The sequence below is a fragment of the Phymastichus coffea genome, unplaced genomic scaffold, assembly GCF_024137745.1.
Source record: "Phymastichus coffea isolate CEN01 unplaced genomic scaffold, Cenicafe_Pcof_1.1 PCOF00132, whole genome shotgun sequence".
NCBI lineage: Eukaryota > Metazoa > Arthropoda > Insecta > Hymenoptera > Eulophidae > Phymastichus > Phymastichus coffea.
In genome coordinates, this window is record NW_026706943.1 from 323,400 (window position 1) to 346,735 (window position 23,336).

The following is a 23,336-nucleotide window of genomic DNA, read 5'->3' on the forward strand; positions in this document are numbered from 1 at the left end:
TGCGTTTCATTTTTGAAATCAATTTACATTCACTCCCTATTTTTAATGATTGTAAAACCTTACGACTAACTTCAATCTCAATTACAATCGACCTAATCAATGTTATCAGCAAGACCAGTAAAAGTTGAACTTATCGATGATGGAATTTCAATCGGGCACTTTTTATTGGTGAACTGGTCAAGGGAAAGACTGGCGAATTGGCAAGAAATAAAAGAACAGCAAAGCTACGCGAAGATCGCGCGGCGGCCTTTGAAATCCCTCGGGCACCGCGAAGCCGCGTAGCGCGCGCCGCATCGAAGTTCCGCAGGCAGGCACCAGACGACACACCGGGCATCCACGACAACACTTGGCCGATCAAGTCCCAAGGAAAAAAGAACAATGCTAATCGAGACAATCGGGGGAGATGACCTCGCGACTCATCCCGTTGGATAGACCGCTGACCCAATGGGCGTCGAGCGCGCGCGGGCGGAAGTCGTAGATTAATAGAGCTTTGAGGCGAGCGAGCGAGAGAAAGGTGCAGCCTGTTGCTGCGCAGCTTCCATACACGTGGCCCACGCGCCGCCTCGACGCAAGCTCGCCCACGTGGCGCGAGCGCACCGCTTGCACCTTCTTTGTTTCTTCGTATCTGTCGCTGCGTCGGAGAAAGCCGAGGCGCTCTCGTTATCCGACGACCAACTATTGCGTAACCAATTATTTATACTCTACGTCTCGAATGACATCGTCGATATTTCCCCTTTCGTGAACACGTCGGCTACCGTGAAAAATCTCTTCGATCTTTGACCTTTGTACGAAGATAGAGCGGAAGCTGCTCCCAATCTGTCGAGTTACTTCCTTCCTGCGCTACGTCGTGCTATATATAACGACGACGAAACGTATACAACGTCAAATCGATAAGACCAAAAATCCAGTTCGGCTGAGTGCAAAAGCCGTCGCTTCGCTAATTGCGAGCACAGGCCAGCTGATCCACAAATGTGATTCGCCGATAAGCACCAGTCGTGGCTCCAAGAACGAGGCGTTAGGTCGACATGCCCCCCGGGCTGGAACATGCGCCGAGGGGAAAAAAAATTTGGATAGCAGCTAGTCGTTGGCATCCGCGCAAAAACGTACACTCGGCGACAGCAGCCCCCTCGGAGCGAGCTAGCGTAGAGTCGCGCGCCTGGCGCATGATGAGTCGCAGCGTGCCAATAAATTTCGCCGCGCATCGGGTGGGTCGTCAACCCGATGCACCGCCAAGTGTCGCTAATTTTGATTATTTTATTCTATTTTTTTTTTCTTCCTCGGCCGCGCGCAAGTAGAAATAGACTCGTCGACGCGAACCTCAAGCCTCAGGCTCGTCAGAAATAGACGAGAGAGAGAGAGAGAGTCGCGCCTCGCGTGGGGCACTTAGCCAAAAAGCTATATAGCTACCCTTCGAAGCTCGCTCTCTTGTACTCCCACGCGAGAGCCGCGCGAGGGATTACAATTTATTGTTTCGTCGGGGAATCGAGGAGAGACACGCGACACTATACACCTCCGTTTCTCGCGCGCTATTCCGCGACTTGGGAACGCAGCCCAAATTGAACGCGCCTGTTCCATTCATGATTTCACGCGGCCCGAAATAAATACGCGAGCTCGCGCACGTGCCGACACTGAGGTACAGCGTCGACCGACCAAATCACGCCGGGCGGGAGCTGCTCGGATCGCGCCAACGAGTCGTCGGACAATTGCCGGTAGTGGCGCTTGGAATAGCTATCGATAGCTCCAAAACCGAAACCATCTTCGAATGATCAATTCGCGGGCTGGAAATAGAGGAGGGGGGTGAAAAGAAATGCGGAAATGATGAATCAGTTTATTTTTGAAGAGAGGCGATCTCGTTACTTCGGCATTAATTCGCAACAGCAGCGCGAGAGATAGTTTGGCAGCGGTAGCCCCGAGCGCCCTCTGTACTCCCGAGGGTCGATGCTCCCGGCATGCTCCCCGATCTCGGACGCTAATTAGAGTTCACGTGCTGGCTCACTGACGTGATCGCTGGCCTCCAAACGAGCTGTTGGCCACCAGCGCTCTCTGCGTGCGTAGGTGCGAGCGGCCGAGTACATCGGCGACTTCGACGATGGACGATCGTCTTGCGAGGGCACATCCTCTCGGGGCCATTTGCTGCTGAAAATCTCGGCCCAAGGGGAATGCTCTTGTCGGCGCTCGGGTGGCAAGTTTCTCGCTCGCGCGCGGCTCCCAGCATAATCAAAGAGGGCGATATTTGAATTCGACTTCCGCGGTCGTCGCCGAGGAAGTTGGGGTCAAGCAGCCGTACGACACTCGCGGCTCACAATCGAGCGGAGCGCGAATGCGAATAGCGAGCGATCGTCACGGACGCGTCTCCGCAGAAATAGAAAGCGAACGATCGCGAACGCGCGGAGAAAATGGTCAGCGCGAAACGAAAGCCAGGAGCGCACGTGCGCGGCCTTTTGATGGAAAGTCATCGCGGTGCAGTTGTCGGGGGCTTGCGTCAGCGAGCGAACCGGCGCACAGGCGCACGCGGAAAGTCGGCTATTTTACATGGCGCTGACCTGATTCTAGTTGGTAGCTGCTGCTGCTGTTGCCGCCGCCGCCGTCGCCGCACTGCAGCCGAGCGGATAGAGAGAATGCGCGCGCGCGCGAAAAATGCAGAGCCCCGAGGCGCCAAAGTCGCGCGCGGGCGCGCCGCGTTGTTCGCTTGCGCAACCGAATGCGCGCTGCTCTAACGAACGGACAGGTAACGAGAGAGGAGGAAAAGTCCACTGGGCGAACCCGCAGTGCGATACACGGCTCTGCGCGCTCGCGTATTCTCCTCTGAATGCTCGGATCCGTCCGATTCGCGCGCTATAACGTTCGGACGACGGCGAATAGCGACTCAACCTCGACACCTCCGCCAGCAGTTCCCTTGTGCCCGTCCGCGACCGCGAGCGCGCCACTAGGTCAGCGGGGGACGAGCTGCTCCGCGAGCTTCCTTCTGCCACGGCGGATGTATCGCTTTTTCTGTTCGCGCGCGTCGGAGGCAGCTCGATTGGTCTCGCGGTTGCGCGACGTCGCGCCTACTCGTTGAATAATCGACGATCGATGAAATCGTACACTTTCCGACGCTTCCTCGAGTGCATGAATAAAGAACAGCGAGCGAACAGGAGAAGAAACGGCCGCGCTGCAGGAAACAATCTGAAATTCAAGCGCGAGCGATTGTCGAGTGATAGCGCAGTGAAATGTCCGTGAGGCGCAGCACGCGTCGAATGAGAGTGAGAGAGAGACGCACATTTCTATCCGGAGATCGGCTAATAAAGCGGACAAAAGTTTAATGGGGAGAAAACGAGCGGATGCATAAGTCGCACTCGTCGGACATGTCGAATGGGCTGTTGGCGATTTCTCGTGCGTACAGTCGATGGTCGCGCGATCAGAAGAGGAAAGGAAAAGAAGCGACGCGCTCGCGCCGGCGCATCTTTTTCTGTCTGCGCGGTCCGCTTCGGTTTCGAGCGCGGTCTGGCTTCCGCGTCTGGCTGGAGCCCAGCCAACCAGTTATACTTACGCCGGCCAGCTTGCTCGCGTGTGGCGCTCAGTCTGCGTCGCGCGCGCTTGGCCCGCGGCGCAACCTTGCGCGCCTCTCGCGCTTCGCGGGGACTCTCGGCTCGCCTCGCCCACTTCACTCGAGAAGCTCCCGCGAAGACGAACGCAGCGGAGCGACTCCGACTTTCCGTCGTTCAGCCGAACGTGCACGCGCGATGCAAGGTCGAGCCGTATTCCGCTAATCTCTCTCTCACTCTCTTTCTCTGGTAACCTACAAAGATAGACCAGAGCGGCCGTCTTCGCTAGCAAAATGCGTGCACCGCGCTTTTTAACAGCTCACGCAACTGCGAGAAGAGAAATCATTTTTTTTTTCTAACCTGCGCGGATCAAGATTTACACTCGCGTCTCATTGATGCACGAGTGAAGTGCCCTCATTAGAATCGTTCTGCGGATCGACTCGCCGCCGATTTTTTCCAATCTGCCAAGGCGAGCTTTGGAGAAAAACTCGTTGCTCGAACTGCTGTCACTCGTGCGTCTCGGCTTATCCGTCGGGATAGCCGCTGGCTTGCAAACGCGTAGCTTTCGTTTCGAAAAACTGTGACATTTGCGAGACAAAAAAGCAAAGAAAAGAAAACATTATTGAACATTCCAGAGCTACGACAGGATACCGCGGAGAAGTTTATCTACAGATAGAGCGCCACGACTTGGCTATTTCTGCCGAGGCTAACCGAACAAATCATCGACGGAAGCGTGTGCAATTTTGCCGAGTTTCAGATAGAAAAACATATTGGAAAAAACGGTTAACGGCGCGTCGTCGTCCGTACGTCGGAACACGACTCTATCACGAGCGACACAATTTCGCACGTTAGTGCATAGTTTCCGATTTCGACTGCAATCGCGCGCACGTACACGCAAAAGATAGCTTCTTCAGTCGACAGAGCTCACTGCGTAAATAATTAATTGGCCGTTGAGCAAAGCTGACATAATTTTTCAACGATTATCAAGTGTTTCAAAGCCAGCCAGTCGCCCTGCCAATCGCCCGTAGCTTTTGCTTTTAAATTATTGATAATTGCACAAGAGCGCAGCGAGACTGCAATCAGCGCGTCCGCGAGTAAATCAAAACGAGGATAAATAACGGAGGCGATTAATTCGGAGCAAAACAATGCGCAGGTCGACAAGTGAAGAATGACGACACGGCATTGACGCATGAAAGATGCATCGTTCGCGGGCAGTCGGTCGGCGAGAGGCGCGAGCGCGCTCGGCCGTTTTTATCGTCGCGATCCTCGACCGGCGCCACGAGGAGAGTGCCGCGGCGTCTTATCGCAGAGCGCGCCGCAGCCATTTCGAAGGCCGCGCTCCGCTGTGCAGGACGCGCCGGCGCTGCCCGCAGACCGGCAAAGTGGCTCCGGCGAATTTTCGTCCGAGACGCGCGAGCCTCGGGGCTCGCTACGGCCGTTTCGAAAATCCCGCAATTATTTCATAGATAACTATCTTTTATGCAACTCAAATAGTTCCGCGGCTTTTATTGCTGGCACGTGAGGCAGATGAGCAATCATTACCGGCTCTTTTCCGACTATGAAAATAAGGCGAAATGTGCAGTTACGGTGTCCTGCAAACGCTGTCCTTGCAGCTGAAAGACACCTGCCTGAGTGAACATTTTCAACGATTTTTCACTTACGCGACAGTACAAATAGCAACAATGGAGCGCGTCGAACAATCGTGCGAATACACCTCTCGCATCTCGCACGTTGCACCATCTCCGCGGGAGCTCGTATCGAATAACCCAATGAAACTGGCGAACCGTCTGCGCGAATACGCTCGAATCGCTATAACATACGCTACAGTTGCAATACAATTTACTGCAAAACATAACACTCGTGCGATATTATCGAGTCCTTATCAAATGTATTAGACTTTTATTCGCTTCTAGTATGCGGCCATAATAACTTTTACATGATGATATGGCTAAGTTCGTTATAACTAAGTATTACGTTATAATAATTATTACAATATGTTAGAATACCGAGTAAAGATTACTGTGATTCGAGCAATTTTTACAATGAGCATAGCAAAAATTACTGCGATCTGATTGAACTGCCCAGCACGCGCACCACTGTAGCAACTGCATACTGCTAATTTAATAATTTGTAGACGCCACGTCTAGATGGCGGTTCATTTCTCGCAAGTGGCAGAATAAATATTTGGTTACCATGCAATAAAATATCAGTCTGAATCATGTGTGTAAAAATACGTGTGATTAAGCGACTACGAGGCGAACTATACGCGTAGGTAACTTGAAAACTAATAAATAGGTAAGATGCGCAACATACATACGCATGAAGATAATAACGGTAATGTATTGATGAATCATATTTCCGAAGAAGCACTTCAAGATTGATGCAAGATAATCAAGATAAGAATTTGAATCAAATACAACATTTTAATTTCGGTTTCCCGAAGCAATGAAAATGGCTGCGTAAAATTTACCGAGCTAATCTCCTGCATCCTGTTTATAATGGTGCTACTTAGTAAAACTTGTAACATGGAAATTTCGCTATGTTAGATAGTAATTTTTACTAGAGTCAGAGTATATCCCATACGACGATTATGTTTTGCGGTAATTTAATTACCGATTATAGCAGATTTTATAATATCGATTCTCTCAGTGTAGAGATCTATGCTTACGGCTCTACTGTAGGAATTACGATAAAAAAAGTAGCCGATATAAAATAAAAAAGGACGATTAGCGAAAACTGAAACATTGCAAATAGTAATGCCGGATGCCAGTGTTAAAGGAAAGAGAAAGGTCAAGAGGGAGCGACGAAAGTAAGTTTAATTGATCTAAAATTGGATGAGGCATTGGCGTGTTATATGAGAGCAACTACGACCGACTAATAGAAGTTGCACACGGGCTTATCGGCTAATTATCGTAACGGAATTCACACTCGACGGGGGCAAGACACCCTGCAGAATATCACGGCGAATGGCCGAGCTTGCGTAACGGAGCCGAGGTGCAGCGTGCGTTCCTCGGCGATTCAGGCGCGCAACGCGGGACCTTCCTTCCCCGTCGCGGCATTCTCTCAACGCGCTATCTTGATGCTCTCGCATATTAGCCGGCATTTCATGTTGGCCACTGCCGTTTCACCACTGCCAGCCGAACGGAACTCGTTTGGATTTGGATCGCGAGATCGCGGGCCGCGGCGCAGCGCCGAACGTATTAATCGACCCACTCGCGAGCTCGGCTGAGCCGAAGCAGCTATCCTTTCGCGTACACGCGGCTTATCGCACCCGGAGTACGATTCGTCGTTACGAGCAAAGGCCTTCGGGTTTATTGAGCGTTGCGCCGTCTACGCTTAATGGCCGCGCACTGCTGTTACTCCCATCAACGCGGTCGCGGCTCGATACGCACCTTGGGTGCAAGCTCCGGTTGCGCAACGACGAGTGCTCCGTCGATAAGCCCGCGAGCTCAACGATTCTGCCTTCTCGCCAGCGACACCGAGAACTCTGATCCACCTACGACGAGTCGGTCTACTTAAGCTTATTTAGGTCGGCCGCAATTATTTTTGAAGCGGGCATAAATATTGCGATGTTTAGACTAAAGTCCAGCCGCTAAATTTACAGCGAGTCGGCGGCACTCTTCGAGCGCGTGCGCTCTAATACGCCCGATCAATCGAAATAGTCCTCGCGCCGGGTAGGTGTGTGTGTGTGTGTATGCATGTAGACGGCAATCATCGAAAAGTTGCAGGCTGAAACATCAGCACACCCCGACCCTCGACTCATTAACGGCATGAGGAACGGGGACGCTTTTTCTTTTCTTTCTTTCGGCGCTAGCCGTCGAGCAACAGCGCGCACGGCGACGACACACGTGTCCGCACAGGAAACTATAATTCGCTTGGGGAGAGGCAGCTACGAGAAAAACTCTCGCCGAGCCTCGTAAATATTGGCCAGTTTAAAAAAAGATATCACGACCTGTCATCTCCGCAAGCTTCCCAAATTAATTTCGGCATGCTCTTCCATCCGGGCGCTCTCTCTCTCTCTCTCTCTCTCTTTCTCTCGCTCCTCCTCTTATTCGCACGCATGGTTTTCCAGACCCCAACCTTGCTATTATCAAGCAAGCTCGATAAAAAAAACACTCCTGTGTGTAGTAACGACTTTTGCCGGTCCTCTCGTCCAACCTATTCGTCAACGTTTTCAACGTGGTCGGCGGACATTACACCTGGTAATTTATCCTTCTGATTTGCTGCAAAATTAGAAACGTCTGCGACCACAATGTCACAGAGACTCAGCTGAATTCTTTCTACGAGCCGAAGCTGAATACTGTAATTGGCATTGCACTTGAAAAAGTCGCACGCGACGAACCGTAAAAATAATCACGTCTGTCTGCGAGCAAAGTGCGCGGCAGACAGATGCGCAAGCGCTTGTATAAATTAGGTGAGGCGTGTGGCATATGCGCGCCACCTGACTGCATATTTGATCTCACATATATGTACGCACGTATATGCGGCCGAGTTGTGCAGTCAACGACTCGAGGTTTGTTTGTAAACACTGCGCCTCAATCCGATTGTGAATGGCAATGTCGAACGAAAGATTTTCTTCTTTTTTTGCGTGCGTTGGCCTTCGACGTTGGACGTTATTGTTTCTTTTATGTTTTAATTTTCTTACTTTCGCGAGCGGCTCGGCCGTCCGTTTCCTTGTTCGTTTGTTTTTGCTGTCGCGTTATTTTCCAAAAAGAAAAGAAAATAGTGAAATCAAGCGAACGAGTGGCAAAGAAGATTGACGGTATCGACGCAGCAAGCGCAGAGCCGAAAGTGCCGACAAACATCTGCAACAAATAAGCGATACGCGAGCACGCGAATCAGACCAATCGTGGGTCGCGATTTTTCCACTAAATCATTATCTTCTCGAGAGTCGCACGTGCGAACGTCGCGAAGAAGGTCAGGCCGGTGTTCGAGGAAAGTGCGCGGCGCGCGATGCCGATCGACGTACCGCCACCACCTACCCGCGGATACGTAATCGCAATCGGCGCCGACGAGGACGCGACACGTGTTGGAACGCGAGTTGTAGGCCCGATCGAAGGCCGCGCGCCTCGTCGATCGTCGTGGCGCCGCCGTTCGAATCGTCGATAAGCCGATGCCGGCGAGCCTGTCAATCCCGTCAGGCGACGCTACTGTGCGCGCGGCCTAATTACCGAGCTGGCGTGCGAACCGCGCTGCGATTCCACCGCCGAGCGTGACTGCGCGCGTCTGTGCCCGCCTTCGCAGGCTGCTACATCATCGATGACTTTTCACCGGGTGCTCCACCGTCTTTTCGCCGCTGAACGTTATCAGTGGAATCAGTTTGCCGAGAAAAATAGGTATTTTCACCTGATAAGATGCTCTAGTAGATTACGCGCTCAACAATAGAAACGACACCTGCGCGGCTCGCATGCGTTGCGTAACACTTTGGCGCTGTGAATCCAAAATGAGCTCGCGGGCTGTAATTGCATGTACCTATTTACGTGTAGCTGTCTCGCGCCCAATAAAAGAACGCGGGCTCTGGAGATGGTCTCGCGCGTGCTGCGCGTAGGCGTGCAGCAGCTCGCGCGTCTAGACCGGATAACGCGCACAGCGTTTGTCACGTCGAATTGGTCATTAAGCCCCTGTACAGCTCATTCGGCTTGGCGAGCGACGAGCAACCCTCGACAATTAGTTTGCCACGCTGCCGGCCGAGACATTTAGAATAGCTACAGCAGAATACTCATAACTAGCAGTTTATTCAATTTTCCACTCTGCCGTCGCCTAATCAATTGTACGTTATCGGACGAGATTTTATTCGCTCGTAACAATAATTCATAAATAAGTTACACGACAAGCATCAAGTATGTGGCGAGCAGGGAATATGATTGACAAAAGCCACACTTTGGAGTAACTTGAATTTTTCAATGAATGCCAGATACTCGCGTATCTGATTTCTCGCGAAAGCATTGCAAGTCTATGGTGCAACGACGGTTCAGTCTCGAACCGGGAAAAGACATTAGCGGCGAAAAGTGGGCAATAAAAATGGCTTGTGCCAGTTCGAGGGAAGCCGTCGATTCGCCATCAAACAACCTTTACGCGGCCCGACACTGGTAAAGTTCGTCGTGTTTCCATTCGATATTTCGCGTCTCGGGCAGACGCGCGGAAACTTATTAGTCGGGCGCCGACGAAAATCGCGGCGCACGACAATGCCGGGGCTCTTGGCAGAGTTTCAAGCAGTGATTGCGAGGGCCTGTCTCAGCGAGCCGCGTCCGGAATATCTTCCGCGCCGCGCTCTGCAGTAGTCGCGCGCTACCCTCGCCGCCCCTCCCTTCCTGCCTCCGGTGTACCTACGCGCAGACAATAAAATAGGAGACTGCGCAAACGATCGAGTGCGCCCCTCGGCGAGGCTAAGCTTTTGCATAATCAGTGCGAAAATACGGCAACTCGCCACAGTCTCGCGTCGTTTGCATTAGTTGCGCTTGGTTTTGCAATGCTTTACGAGCCGCGATCGCGGCGATCTCAACGAAATCGTCCATCGTTGCAGTTTAAATGCCCCCGGCTCGAACGCGCATCGTCATTGCCGACGCGAGCTTTCGTAAAAAATTTTCCGAGCGCGTTCGAAAAGCTTGGTATTCCGATTACGTAAGTATCGACTGAAGAAAAATGGTTTGTGCCAGTTCGAGGGAAGCCGTCGATTTGCCATCAAACGACCTTTATGTCACTTGCACCACTCCACGCAAATTGTAGAAACTCAGTGACGCACGCGCTCGCCGCGTTCCTTGGCGCTATACGCATTTAATTGGCATGAGTTTGAGCGAAGTGATGCAAAATCACACGCAGCCCAAACGGCAAACGTGAAAATCCGGACGGAAAAAGGAAACGAACGAGAAGAATTTTTTCCTTTGTTGCGAAGGCAAATTAACGGGAAATGGAAGAATAAAAAAGAAGAGAGAGAGAGAGAGAGAGAAAAGAAAGTGTATTGGGAACGCGGTTCCCGAAGTCTAGCGCAGAGGAATAGCCGGAGGGGATGCTGTAAAGAATCGAAAGAGGCGCGGGCGCGCTCGCGGAAATTGAAAGGAAAAGTTTGAGCGGAAGAGCGTTCAAATTCTCCCAAAAAGAGAGGGAGAGAGAGCGTGTCGTTATCTCGGGCTGCAGCGGCAGACGGCGTAGCGCGGATCGAATCACCCATCGGCGGGATAATGGATTTTTCCTTTCCGCCGGCTTGGCCACGGACGAACCTCCGATAACTGGTTTCCCCGCTCTCTCTCTCTCTCTCTCTCTCTCTCTCTCTCTCTCTCTCTCTCTCTCTCTCTCTCTCTCTCTCTCTCTCTCTCTCTACCACGCAGTTTGCGCTTCGTTTGCACTCGAGCACCGAGATACTTCTTTCATGATTACCGCGCAGTGGAGACTGGAGTAGGCTCGCCCGTGAGACTGCGGTTATGAACGATTTCGAGTGTCTCGCCCGATGACAAGCTCGAGATGAAGAAATGCCGAAGCGAAATTTAGCGGAGCCACGCTCGACCAAGACGTGGAAGGGAAAATGCCGAGTGCAGGCAGAGTGCAGGCAGAGAGCGAGCGAGAGAGGCGACAGGCGAATTTCAGTAGAAGAGGGAGCAGCTGAATTGACCGGCAATTCGCTGGCTCTCTCGTTCTTAGCGAAGGGGAAGGATCCTCTTCTGGGCGTGCCTTTATATCCTCATTTGGCCGCCCAAAAAACCTGCTACCTACTTTATTAAAGCCGGGAGAAAGAGAGAGAGAGAGAGAGAGAGAGAGAGAGAGCGAGCTGGAGTCAAGGCCAGATATCTGATAAAGCGTTTCCGAAGCTGCCGGTGCAGGATTTTTTGGAAATCCCATGATACAGGTTTTTACCGCGGCGGCGGGCGGACGAGCATGCGAGAGCTGGTTATATTGGGGAGGCCGCCCAAATTAAGCGAATTGCTGCGAGCGCATCTCGCGGGTATCAAATTTTTCGTTAAACAAACTGCCCGCGCAGCCAGGCCAACCTTCTCGACGGCGATTACTCTTGGCTCGTTTGCACGCCCAGTCCCTCGTACTTGATTTTTTTTCAACCGCGATGCCTCGGAAAAACTGCAAAAGCTTTGAGCTCGTCCTACGTAATTAGTCGCTTCCGTTTGAGGATCTCTTATCGAGTGAGGCCGGCTCGCTCTTCGCCATCGGATTCGTCAATGAAAACCAACGCTAATCGGAACGAATTAATCTTTATTAAAGATCCGAGATTTATGACTTCGTTACAAGCACGAAAATCGAGATGGTTCGCAAGCAAGAAGAAGTGGTTCATATAAGTTTACCAGAATATCGAAAAGAATAAAAGGAGACCGAGATGAATATGGATGAAAGGAGCCCCTCGTTAGTAGCTCTCAAAACTGTGCATTGCCATTCAACAGTCGGTTCGGCGTAAAAAATACTCGGTTAATAGATTGCTAGTATCAGTCAATGCTCACTTGACCAAAGGCGCTAAATTACCAATAGCAAGTAGAGATAGGGAAATGGTACGCGCATCAAAGAAACAGAGAGAGAAGCCGTAAAGTCCAACAAGCTCGTTAATAGCTGTTACGCCACTATAGCGGGGAGTCCATGCGAGCGTGTCATTTCCTCCATCAACGCGCCTGTATGAAACTCATATGAAAATTGCCCAAAGGCATTCGACATTCCGACGAAACAACGTCGAAAAAGACGCCGCCGAAGGTGACCGCGGGACCTTGAAATGGTAACCGCGCTCGCGCGTTTTCCTTTCTAAAGAGGTGAACGGGTAGTAAAGTTGACGCGTGATCGGATTGGTCGAGAGCCGGTCACGTGATAGCGGTTCGTAGGTGACGTCGGCGCCATGCGCGCGTAGCGCACGACTGGACCTGTCAAACCGATCCATGTGGCGCGTAATTATAGAGCCGAACGTGCTCTTTGTGTCGACGCTCTTTCTTTTTCGCCTGGATATACTGCACCTTAACACGTCATACGCGCAACCCGCTCGCCGGCACTAATTATGCAAGACACATGTTTTCGACGGGTTCAATTTGATGGAAATACACGAGTATTAATAGAGCAGCTTCACCCCAATCTACAACGCATTAACATTCCAATCGAACATTAGCCACTTTATTTATAGACGTCCTGCGTGTACCGATCCGCCCCAAACTATCATTATTTCGAATTGTTTATTACATTAAGAGTAGTGGAACAAGAGTTAGATGGCTCGGCTGACATGAAATGTAGAGGCCCCCCTAGCTGTCAAAGTTCGATATCGAAACAGGGAACGTCGTCTCTCTCTCTCTCTCTCTCTCTCTCTTTCTCTCTCTCTCTCTCTCTCTCTCTCTCTCTCATTCTCCCCATATTTCACTTTATCGCGTGTGATACTTTGACCAGCGCGCTAGCACTGGACTTCTTGTATATTCAGAGAATACATTTGTCATGGAAGATCCATCACTTGTTTATCCGATGCTTTTTCTTGACTTCCAAACGAACAACACGATGGGTGCGCGACTAGCGAGCTACAGAGCGCCAGCAGCCCCGCGAAATTCGGCAGCGCGCGTGGCCCGCGATCGAGACAGATGCATCGCGGCAAATCGAGAGCCGAGCAAGATAAGCGAGATGCGTATCGATCCCCGTCGGCCGGGACTGAGGCTGCAAGGTGTGCCGGCCCACGGGCGCTGAGGCGCGCGCACCTGGTTGGCTTTGGGGCCCCTGCCAATGTCGAGCGGCGCGATGCGCGAAACAGCTGCAGGACACCTTTCTTCCCTCTCCCATTATGTTGGCGGCGAGACGACCCGCAGCACGCGGCCAGCCTAATTGAAGCTCTCGCTCCGAAGGCTCTACTCACCCGCACCTGTGCCTCTCCTGCTATGTGCCTCCTCGCCAGCGCACCGAACACAACGGCAGATCTGATTGTCGAACTGGGCGGCTTCGCTTCCTAGAAACACACACTCGCTCTTTCTCTCTCTTTTTCTCTCTTGGGTCCCGTAGATTTCTGCCCTTGTGGACTACCCGAGTCGGATTTAGCTCGACAGATGTCGTCGGTGGCCACTCCAAACGCGAAAATGTGATAAATGCATACGGGATGGAGGCGAATGAGTGAGTGACAACTGAAGGGTCCGCACCCCGAGCAATTAGCAAGATTTTGCGGCTCTCTGCCCCTGTCGCTCCGAGAGTCATATCTACTCAGCTCTCGCAAGGATACACGCTTCTTCTTCTTCTTCTTACGCTTTTCGTTACATCACTTTCTTTCTTTCGCGCGAGCGCTGAAAATGAATTCGACTTCAATGAACCACCAAATAGCTGTGAATTTTTGAAAGTCTTTCAACCAAATTCCCATCGGATTTTTTCATTTTCAATCTCACATTCAGCACGAGCGAGCGGAAAGAGACAAGTGGTAAATCAGCGATATATGAGCAGCATTCGATAATGATGAATTCCATTCCGAGAACACAGTTACATCAGGCCATACATATAGCAGGTAGATCTGCGCGCAGAGCCGCTTCTTCTCTCTTGTCAGTCTGACTTTCGGAATCGCCCGGCTCTGGTCAGAAGAAGCCGCATCTGCGCTCTGGCTGCCCTGTGTTCTCAAGCCAATTTATTCGGAGGCCTCGAACGACGCCCCCAGCGTGCGCGACCGTCTAGATAGCTTTTTACCAGATGTCTCCGATTTCCATATTATATATATGTACACTCTTCTCCAAACTACATCAGTAACTATGTGACAATCGTTCCAATCAAACCCAACTTGTTTCTCCAATCTTATTGGATGCATCGAGCAGAGCCGCACGCAAATTTCAATATTTGAACGTATCTAGTCGAGTGGCTATGGCGTTTTTAATATAGCGCCTAGATTACGTGTTTGAAGGTAAAAATAATTAGCAGATTTACCCACCCAGCCGATCGAAATTTCGGACACTGATCAATGCCACAGGAACCTTTTTTTCAACGAAGCTGAGAAGTTAACCGCGGGATTCCGATGGGGTGTTGCGCAAAAGTAAATGAGATTTAATTTTTGACCGGCGGAAAGCCAGAAACGATCGTCATTTCGACGAATCGCAGGACTCGATCGATTCAATCGACAAGTGAATTCGTGAAATGTATAATCTGACCACAGTTGGCCGATTCGCCTTTTTACCCGCAAGGTGTAAGAATTAATTTTCTGAATGAATTAAGGTTCGAACTTTCGTGAAAAAAAAAAACGCGAGAAGGCAAGAGCAGTATTGGCGTACATTATGTCCAGCTTACTGAATATCCAATGTAGTAGATCGGAGTCAACAGGAAATTAAGATCGTGCTCCTACATGCATATAACTGGCAGGCTGACTGCGAGACCTTGATTGGAAATCGAAGGTCCCGCCAACAACCGTCGATAAATTAGAAGAAATTAATTCACGGCACTTTGTTGTGAAAATGTTGATTTCGATGAAATGTTGATTACAATCAAAACGCGACTATCAAATATCCATAGATTTGTACAAAGATAGTTGAATTTTGAAATAGTAGGCTTAATTTACGGTTCAAGGAGCTCTACAAAATTTTAACTAACGGGTTAACTAAATAAGTTTGTCGCTGTCGTCGGGACGCAACTGGAAAGACAAGATGGAAAAAGAAGACAAATTTCCGGGTCAATCGTCGCGTGAGACAAGGCATACAGGAAGCCTGTTACGAGCTGAATGACAATCGAGATTTTCCGTCTCGTTAGTTTTCCCTTAACACGGTCGCGCCGTCAGCGCGTATGTAAACAGAAGAGGCGCACCGCGTTTCGTAATGGCTTTTCGTTCAATCAATCAATTATTCAGCAGTACGCGATAGAACAATGGACCCTCGGTCACTGGAATTAGCCGCTCTCGATCGGCGTGGCCGAGGCCTGTATGCGCTCGACTTTTTTCCTCTGCGCTCGCTGCCGTTCTGCGGCCCATCGACCTTTATCCGAGCGCTACAGCAACTCCGAGGCGTGGATCCAACTTTCGCGCGCAGACGATTCATTATTGCGACATTAACTCGGATTGAAAATCGATCAAGCGCGTGAAAAAAACTGTCGCCAGCTTAATTGGGCTGATCGACGGCACGGGAGCGCGATCGGTGAAAAGTAAGTGGCCGCCTACCGGATAACTTTTCGCCTGTCGTTGGGGTGAAGTCGCTCGGCCATTTCGGGATCGACTTGCATCAGTTTCTTGTGCAGATCCTCGCTGCTGAGCCCCTCCTCGCGACGCGGCTTCTTGCTCGTCCATTCCTCCTCGCTGTCAAACTCACCGCCCTGCTGCCTGGGGTCGTCCACCAGAATCTGCCAAAGCAGAGCCTCGATGTAATAGTTCGTGCCGCCTACCACCAGTGGCAGCTTGTTCTCTTTTAGCAGACCGTCTATCTACTCTCGTCAAGGATTCATCAATGAAATGAATAACGCCAATCGATAATCAGGTAGAAGAGGATACGATTCTGAGCGCCCTGTTGCGGAAATCGACGACGGTGAGCTCTTGGATCGGATCGATGATGTCGATCATGTGGTGCCGCGCCTGGGCCTGCTCCTCCTTGCTGACTTTGGCGGTGACGACGTCGAGGCCCCTGTACACCTGCGGAAGACGCGCCGAGAACAGACATCAGACGAGCTACTCGAGACAATGGCGCGCTTTTGCCGCCCCCCACGTTGCTTCTCGTCGAGCGCTGCTTCGTCCACGTGGACACGCGTTGTGCCGACTTTTGCTTCATTGCGGCGCGTAACCGTGACGCTTGGTCGCATCCAAGCGCTATTATCACGTGGAAGCTTGTTTCATTCAATAATACAAGGCGTAAGCGAGTGCCGCTCGGTCGCGCCGTTTCGTTCATCTGCGAAATGAATTATTGATGCGGCTCTTAATTGTCGAACAGCGGCACGTAAAACGTTCACGACGACCATACGCGACCCACATCCGCATCTGGCCGTGAAAATTATTAGCATTTCAAATGAGAGGAACGGAGGCAGGAGAGATAAGTTATTAGTCCTGCATGCGCGTGGAAGAAAGAAGCGTAGGTACGAGGCGAACGAAAGCGAAAAGTCAGAGGCATGAACGAGTCGCGGCGCATTCCTCCGTAGAGGCAGCGCTCGTACCGGCAGGTGACTCTGCATTGACATCCAGAGCGCGACCCCACGCGACTCGGCTATCGGGGATTTTCGGCGACTCATTGCCTCGGCGAGTGAGACGTTCTGGAATAACCGCGAGAAAGAGAGAGAGGGACAGAGAGAGAGAGAGAATCGCTCGGTGGATCTGTCAGTGCGCGGCGAGAGCACACAGCATGTAGTAAAATGCAGCTCAGGCGAGAAAACAGGTTTTAAAGCGGCAGAGGCGAAGAGGAAACGGCTCTCTCTCTCTGTCGGAGAGGTGAACGCCGCGGGAGAAGGGGCAGAGCTGAATGGTTAGCTCATTCAGCAGCTTTTCTTGTGGAGCGGGCTCGATAAAACTGTGGCAATTGGTTACGCGAGCAGCTTTTCTCTCCCACCCCCAGCCACCGGAACTTCACCTCATTCCGGTCATCCGATTTTCCAATCGCGATTGGAGCTACTTCGTCCGCGTCTCCATTTTCCACGCTAGCCTTCGGGCCTTTCTCGACATCGAGCTTCCACCTTGCTTCTACCAATTTCAAGCTTAAATAAAGATTATTACATTGAGCAAACAAGTTTAGTTGAACCACGGGCGATTTCATGAATCACTCGTGCTATTTTCGAGAGCAAGATGGAAATCTGTTGCGCCCACGAGGGGAGCCGGCCACACCGGAAAATCAAGATAGAATCCCGTGGATCGACATTCTTCACTAACGACGCGGATCAGTCCAGCGGGCGTTTCGATTTTCATCCTGTTATCTATACGCCTCATCGTAGAAACCGCCTTCTCTCTCTTTCTCTCTATCTCGTGCGCGCGCGCGCACACGTTTGTTTGCTTTATAAAACAATCTAATTTATGGCTGCGCGGCAATGACTTTCAAGCGACGGACGCACATAGCCACGCTGGGACGTTTTCGAAAATTCCCAGGCGACCAACAGCGGCAGCCAACGAACTTTCGAAGCACGCACGAAAAAAAAAATAATAAACAGAGGAGCATTGCCCGACGCGGGAATTAACATAAGAAAGCGAATGAGCAGTGCCAAACGTCGAGCTTCAATGAAAGTGTAAGTGAAGCAGTGAAGTCATTGAAAATCTCGCGCTGCTCATCCTTGGCATTGGAGGCGGCAGCAGGGCCGTTGTTGTGCGCGCGCGAGAAACAGACGATCCGAGTTTCGCCTTTAGCGCCGCGAGAAAAAATAACACGTGCCTTTTTTGGCTGCCGGTGCCTCGCGCGCTCTCGACTTTGCGTGTCGGCTATTCCTAGCATTTTCGCCATTTGCATGTATCGTCGGAGGAAAAGGAAACAAGCTCGCCCATGTCTAGACGTCGACTGCTGCGAAAGTGCCACACGGTTAAAAGAATAAGGAAGAGGGAAGAAGGAGGGAGACGCGAGAGAGAAAGGAGACTGTCGGTTAATGCAGATCGAAGAGCGCGCGCGCACGCACGCACGTGCGGCCATTAGCCTCGCGACTCGAGCTACCGAGGAGAGCGGATATTTCATCTAATTGCTCGACTGGCGCTAAACGAATCGACGCCGCGCTAAAGACCACGCAAGTCGGCGGCGCCCGATCCCTTCGCCCGCTCGGTCGAAAGGAGAGGGGGAGGGGGAGGGAGGCGAGAAGACTAGCGGAGCTTGCGATCATTCGAGCCGATGCGACGAGCGACCGTTTCGTTTGCGCGATCAAAGCCAACTCGTCGCGTTGTAAGAGCTTATCTCAATAGGAAAAAAGCCGAAGTTATACGTTATGCGAACAGATCCGAGGGCAGAACTGAACAGTCCAATGGTAAGGCTCAGGCTGCGTGGGTTAGAGCGATCGTCTATTGCGACGAATCGTCGGCCGAGCGACAAACAGCCCTGAGCAAAAGATGTCCAATGGCGCAGAAACGGCGGAACTCGTGAATGAAATCGTTCGTCGTGCGTCGTTCGTATGGCCCAACAGTCTCCAGAGAGTCTTTTCGGCTCATCGGAACTCCTCGTAATAATAACGTGCAGTAACGAGACAAATCGATTCGTTTAAATTTCAATCATGCTACATCGAGCAGGTGTATTCTCGGCAGGCGGGAATGTCAATAGCGTTTCCACGGGATTGATAGAGAGAGAGTCGGTATAATTGGTCGATCAATCTCTCCTACAAAGCAAAGTCAAAAAGATATTTTTCCTGGTTCGATAGAAGCTAATTCGGTCGCGACGTTCGGCAAGCAAGGCAGAAAAAAAAAGAGGAAAACAAAAACAATGAAATAATGAACTGGCCAAGCGACGGACGTTAGATCGGGGGAGCGAGAAGGAAGGTCAGGCCACGAAAAAAAAAAAAAAAAAAAAAAAATTCCACCTGCGCGCGGCGAATCGGAGCGTACACGTGCGCTGCGGCGGCACTCACCTTGACACTGAGTCGCGTACCGGCGCGCAGCGCGAGTCTTTCGAAATCGGAGTCTTCGTGCAGCGCGTGCGCACACGCGCGCTATCGCTGTCACGCCGAAGCGAGCGTGTACGCGTTACGCACACTCGGCTCGATCCGAGTTCGGCAACCGGTTTCGCGCGCGAGAAATGCCCGTCCCCGCGGCACAATGGACCAGCTATTTCTACGTGTGCGCGCGGATGTCTCTGTGTGCGATAAAGTCGATAAATGCAGGCCCTAATCCTCCCGATAGCCGGACAATTCTCGGTAAAATCGGACGCCGAAATCTCCGACGAGCTATCTTATCGAATCACTCGGATTGTTGCTCACTCAACTTTCTTCAACAGTTTGTCATCGACCGATTGTATTTGCTTACCGTCATTAGCGAGTACGATGGTTCCCTGGACTCCAACTGTTGTTTTCGCTAAGCTCTCGTAGCAGAATATTTTATTATCTCAAACGATGCAAAATACGGAATGCGAAATCGCTATCCTTTTCATCTTGCGATCAGATAAATTTCGAGAAGGTGTTCAGCGCTAAGCTATTACTTTCCTGAGTAATCCAAGATAACGAGCCGTAATATTCGGCTATAAAAAACGATGCTACAGAAATAAATAAATGATAGCGAACGACAGGCAGGTTCGAGTGCGTCCGAGATATCAGCGATGCTGAATGTCGTGCGTCTAGCCAATTAGCGAAATGTTTACCGAGAAGAAAGACTGGCCTCGTTGCGGCAGTCGGCAGCAAAGCGCCGGATAAATCACCAAAATCACATATGTTTGCGTGTTAACAGTGCATATCCGTTATCGGGCAGTAGATCGCAATATCGCGAAATATTGCAGGGAATTTGGCGCGAGCTCGGCAAATAATTTTTGCCGCGGGGCCTGCAGTCGCGTGGACGCCGATCGGAGGACGTGCGCAGGAGAGTTCGCAGGCACTCATAAATATAACGGATAAGATGCTTATCCTCCCGGGTGGGGAAAGCGCAGACGTGAGCGATTGGGCAAAAAGAAGGCGCGCGGCGCGCATCCGCTTTTCCCCGGTACAAAAGCCTCAGGCTCGCGCCGCCTGCTCATATCCCTAAAGGCTTCGCTCGTTTACAAGAAGTCGGCCGCCCTGGCACAGCGCCAGATAGACTCGCGCCTCTCTCTCTCTCTCTCTCTCTCTCTCTCTCTCTTCGAAATCTCGCAAAGATGCTTTTTCACCAAACTCCACTGCGGCTGCGGCGTCGCATTATCAATTACCGATAAATAATCCGAGGCTGTCCGCGCGAATATTTGGCAGCGAACGCTCCACATCTGTCTCTTTTCCAACGAGTCTCTCTCGTAGCTAGCAATTAATACTTGACAAGCGGGCTCGATCCACTTTCCAGATTCCCAGGGCGATCCGACACGCTTCGATACGTTTGGAAAGAATCCAATTTGACAGCTAACACCATACGGAACAATCGCCAAATTACATCACTCGGAAGAAAAAATCTATGCTATATATATATATATATATATATACACCTATAGCCGTTGACTTCAATCGATTACCCAACACTTGACTATTGACTTCACGTTCTGGCCTTCAGTATGACTTCGTACGATACAGTTCTCATCGGTTTCTTTGAAAGTTTCTAAACTCTTTGCATTCCTTGTGTAAGCTCACCGGCTATCACGATCATCATAACGTAAGCGGCAAAAAGCTCTTACGTAGAAAATGCCCTCGGACAATTTCACGATAGGTTCGCGCGCGTTACGCGCCTCATCGAAGCTCGTCTGCATCAACTGAACGAGAGCGTCGATCAAACTGTTATTGGCTTTCCAGCTCTGACGGTAGGTGGAACCGAGAAAGAGAGTAGCGCAAAGGGATCCGCGACTTCCGAGTAATCGCGCGGCAACTTCATTGAGAGATCTCGCGTGAGAAAGGCCCCACCCCCCGCATAAAGACGACAAGCCGTACGGCACAGATATATATATATATATATATATATATATATATATATATATATATATATATATATATATATATATCACATACCTTTCGTTATTTTTTATCGAACGGCGCTCACGGTTATAATTAGGTCTGCAGGCAGCCTATGAATACGTTAAGTATCGTTTCTACTTTCGATGGCCTGTGGATGTCCACCGAATTTTCGAAAACGTTAAGAATCTCGGCGATAAGTCAATAGAGTGACATTCATGGACAGCCAGTGAGAAAAATGCGACAATTCTATGGTTTCGGATCGAAACGAAGAGGGGCGGGGAGAAAAAAAAGCTAGGCAAGGGCTAAGCTCGCGCGCACGCATACGTGCCGCAGCGGCGACAAATAGAAAGACGAGCATTAAAAAGGAGGGGGAGGGGAGGGAGGGGCGATAACCAACGAGTCAAGGTCACGACTCTTCGCTGCGTGTATGTATCTCGCACGTGTGGGATACCTATCGGGTCGTTGGTCCAGCATCCACTTCGTGGCGCGCTACCTTTTCCGCCGGCTGTTACGCACTAACAGCCTCCCCCCTCTCCGCCCTTGCCGCGACCAACTTCGCGCTTTTCCTCCACGCGTGTGTCCCGCTTTCCTCCCGCCGGGACGTGTTAGACGCTGAGCGATCGAAAGCGAAAGTGTCGTCCCCTCCCCGTCGAAAAATAATAACTCTTCTTGGACTCGAGAAGATATTATGTTTGGATTTTTTTCCCCTGTAGCCGTGGAAAATTCCAGCGGCGGAGCAGTTGACAAAGACAAAACTGGCTTGGGAGATTAGAAAAAAAAATGGGACTTACGTAACAGTTGTCGCGACGACGTGTCATCTTTAAACACATGTATATTTGAAAGATGCCGACTGCGAATCGATTACGCGCATCTTTGGGTCTACACCACTTAGCAAAGAGAAAGGGGGAGAAAGAGGGCGAGAAAAAGATCAACAAGCCTAGCACGTCCTTCCGATGACGGAGATAACTAAAGGAAACACGATCAAGTTTACGCTCGCTGCGGTTACTCGTTAGAAAAGTACATGTCCGGATGTGTGCTGACCTCTGGCCTTACTCAAGAACGCGCCGAAATGTCGATTCCAAGGTTTTCCATTAGATGCGTCGCACGAGGAATCATTCGATCGAGAATAGCATAGCCGGGGCGTCGGCAGGCTCGCGGCGCGCCGTCGAGAGCGCCGGCCGAATCAGCTGTTTTAAAAGCGACGACAGAGCGGCGAGAGCGAAAATCCGACGAGCTCTGCGCGGACAAGCGGGTGGCGGCTCTCTAATGAAATTTAAAGAGACGCCCGGCAGAGCCGAGTGGTCCTTGCTCGGGCCGCGGCCTCAAACCCGTCACGTCATTCCGGCGAGTGGCATGCGCGTCACGCGTCGCCGAAGCAACGGCGGCGGGGACCGCCGGCTGCGGGGCCACGACACCGCTGAAAACTCCGTCGAGATCCAAGGTTTCGACTCGTCGCGGCTCTTTAAATCGCGCGATCGGCTGACGTTCGAGTCGGCCGGTCTCCATTTTCTCACGTGTCCCCGTGTATCACACGCTGTACCTTTCGGCTCGCCATTGTTTCAAAGTTTCTCTAATGCCTCGCGCCTATGAATTATTTATTTATTCAAACTACCGACTCTCGGTTTTCCGCGAAATCTTATTCGAATTCACGGACATACACTAATTTATGTGTGTGCCAGTGCGTCTCTGTACTCTCTCTCTCGTACCGTGCAGACATTCTCAGCATTGATTGGATAACTGCGTCAATCATCATTTTGTATTAGATATCCGACTTTTTTTCTCACGATCCTTACGAAAGCCCCTATCCGCCAGGGACACACCTTATCTCGCTTCTTTCTGTCTAACGAAACAGAGAAAAAATAGAAAAATTTTAATGAGCCTTGCTGTGAATTTTTCTCTGACGGCCTCGATCGTCGACATAGGACTTAACGACACTGCTTAACCAGTTAATTAGAGACTCTCGAAGTGTGCTCAGTCAATCGACTCGTTTTCGCGAGTCAGCCCGAAGAGAAGAAATAATAATAATTTGGCGTTCGGTCAAAAGCAGCACGAATTTCTCCCGCGCCAAGAGTCAAGGGCTGCTGATTAATTTTGTCCGAAGAAAGGCGCCGCTGCTGAGTAACAATTTTTCAATGGAACGGCGCTTGAAAAAAAAGATAAAAACGCTAGCGCGAACCAGTCGAATGGAAGAACGAAAGAAAGAAAAGAATTAACACATACAGACTCGCTCTTTCGTATGCGTAGCGCGAACGAACTGGACGACTATATTCGCAGCCTCCCACGACGGCGAACTGAAAAAAGGCAGGCAGATCTATAAGCACGACAAATAATTGGCCGAGTGCTGTGGCACACATGTGTCGCCAAGTCGCTGCGGGCGCGGGGGGACTCGTCAAATTTGTA

At 50.9% G+C, this 23,336-nt stretch overlaps 1 protein-coding gene across 1 annotated transcript in view; it reads right to left on the reverse strand.

The window, feature by feature from the left end:
- LOC131671662 (tRNA dimethylallyltransferase) overlaps positions 1-23,336 on the reverse strand; it is a 47,269-nt gene that overhangs the window by 19,636 nt on the left and 4,297 nt on the right. The window contains exons 2-3 of the mRNA XM_058948271.1: positions 15,925-16,062; positions 15,598-15,857 (exon numbers count right to left, since the gene is read on the reverse strand). Of these exons, the coding sequence (XP_058804254.1) occupies positions 15,598-15,857; positions 15,925-16,062 (398 nt within the window). The remainder of the gene's footprint in view (positions 1-15,597; positions 15,858-15,924; positions 16,063-23,336) is intronic.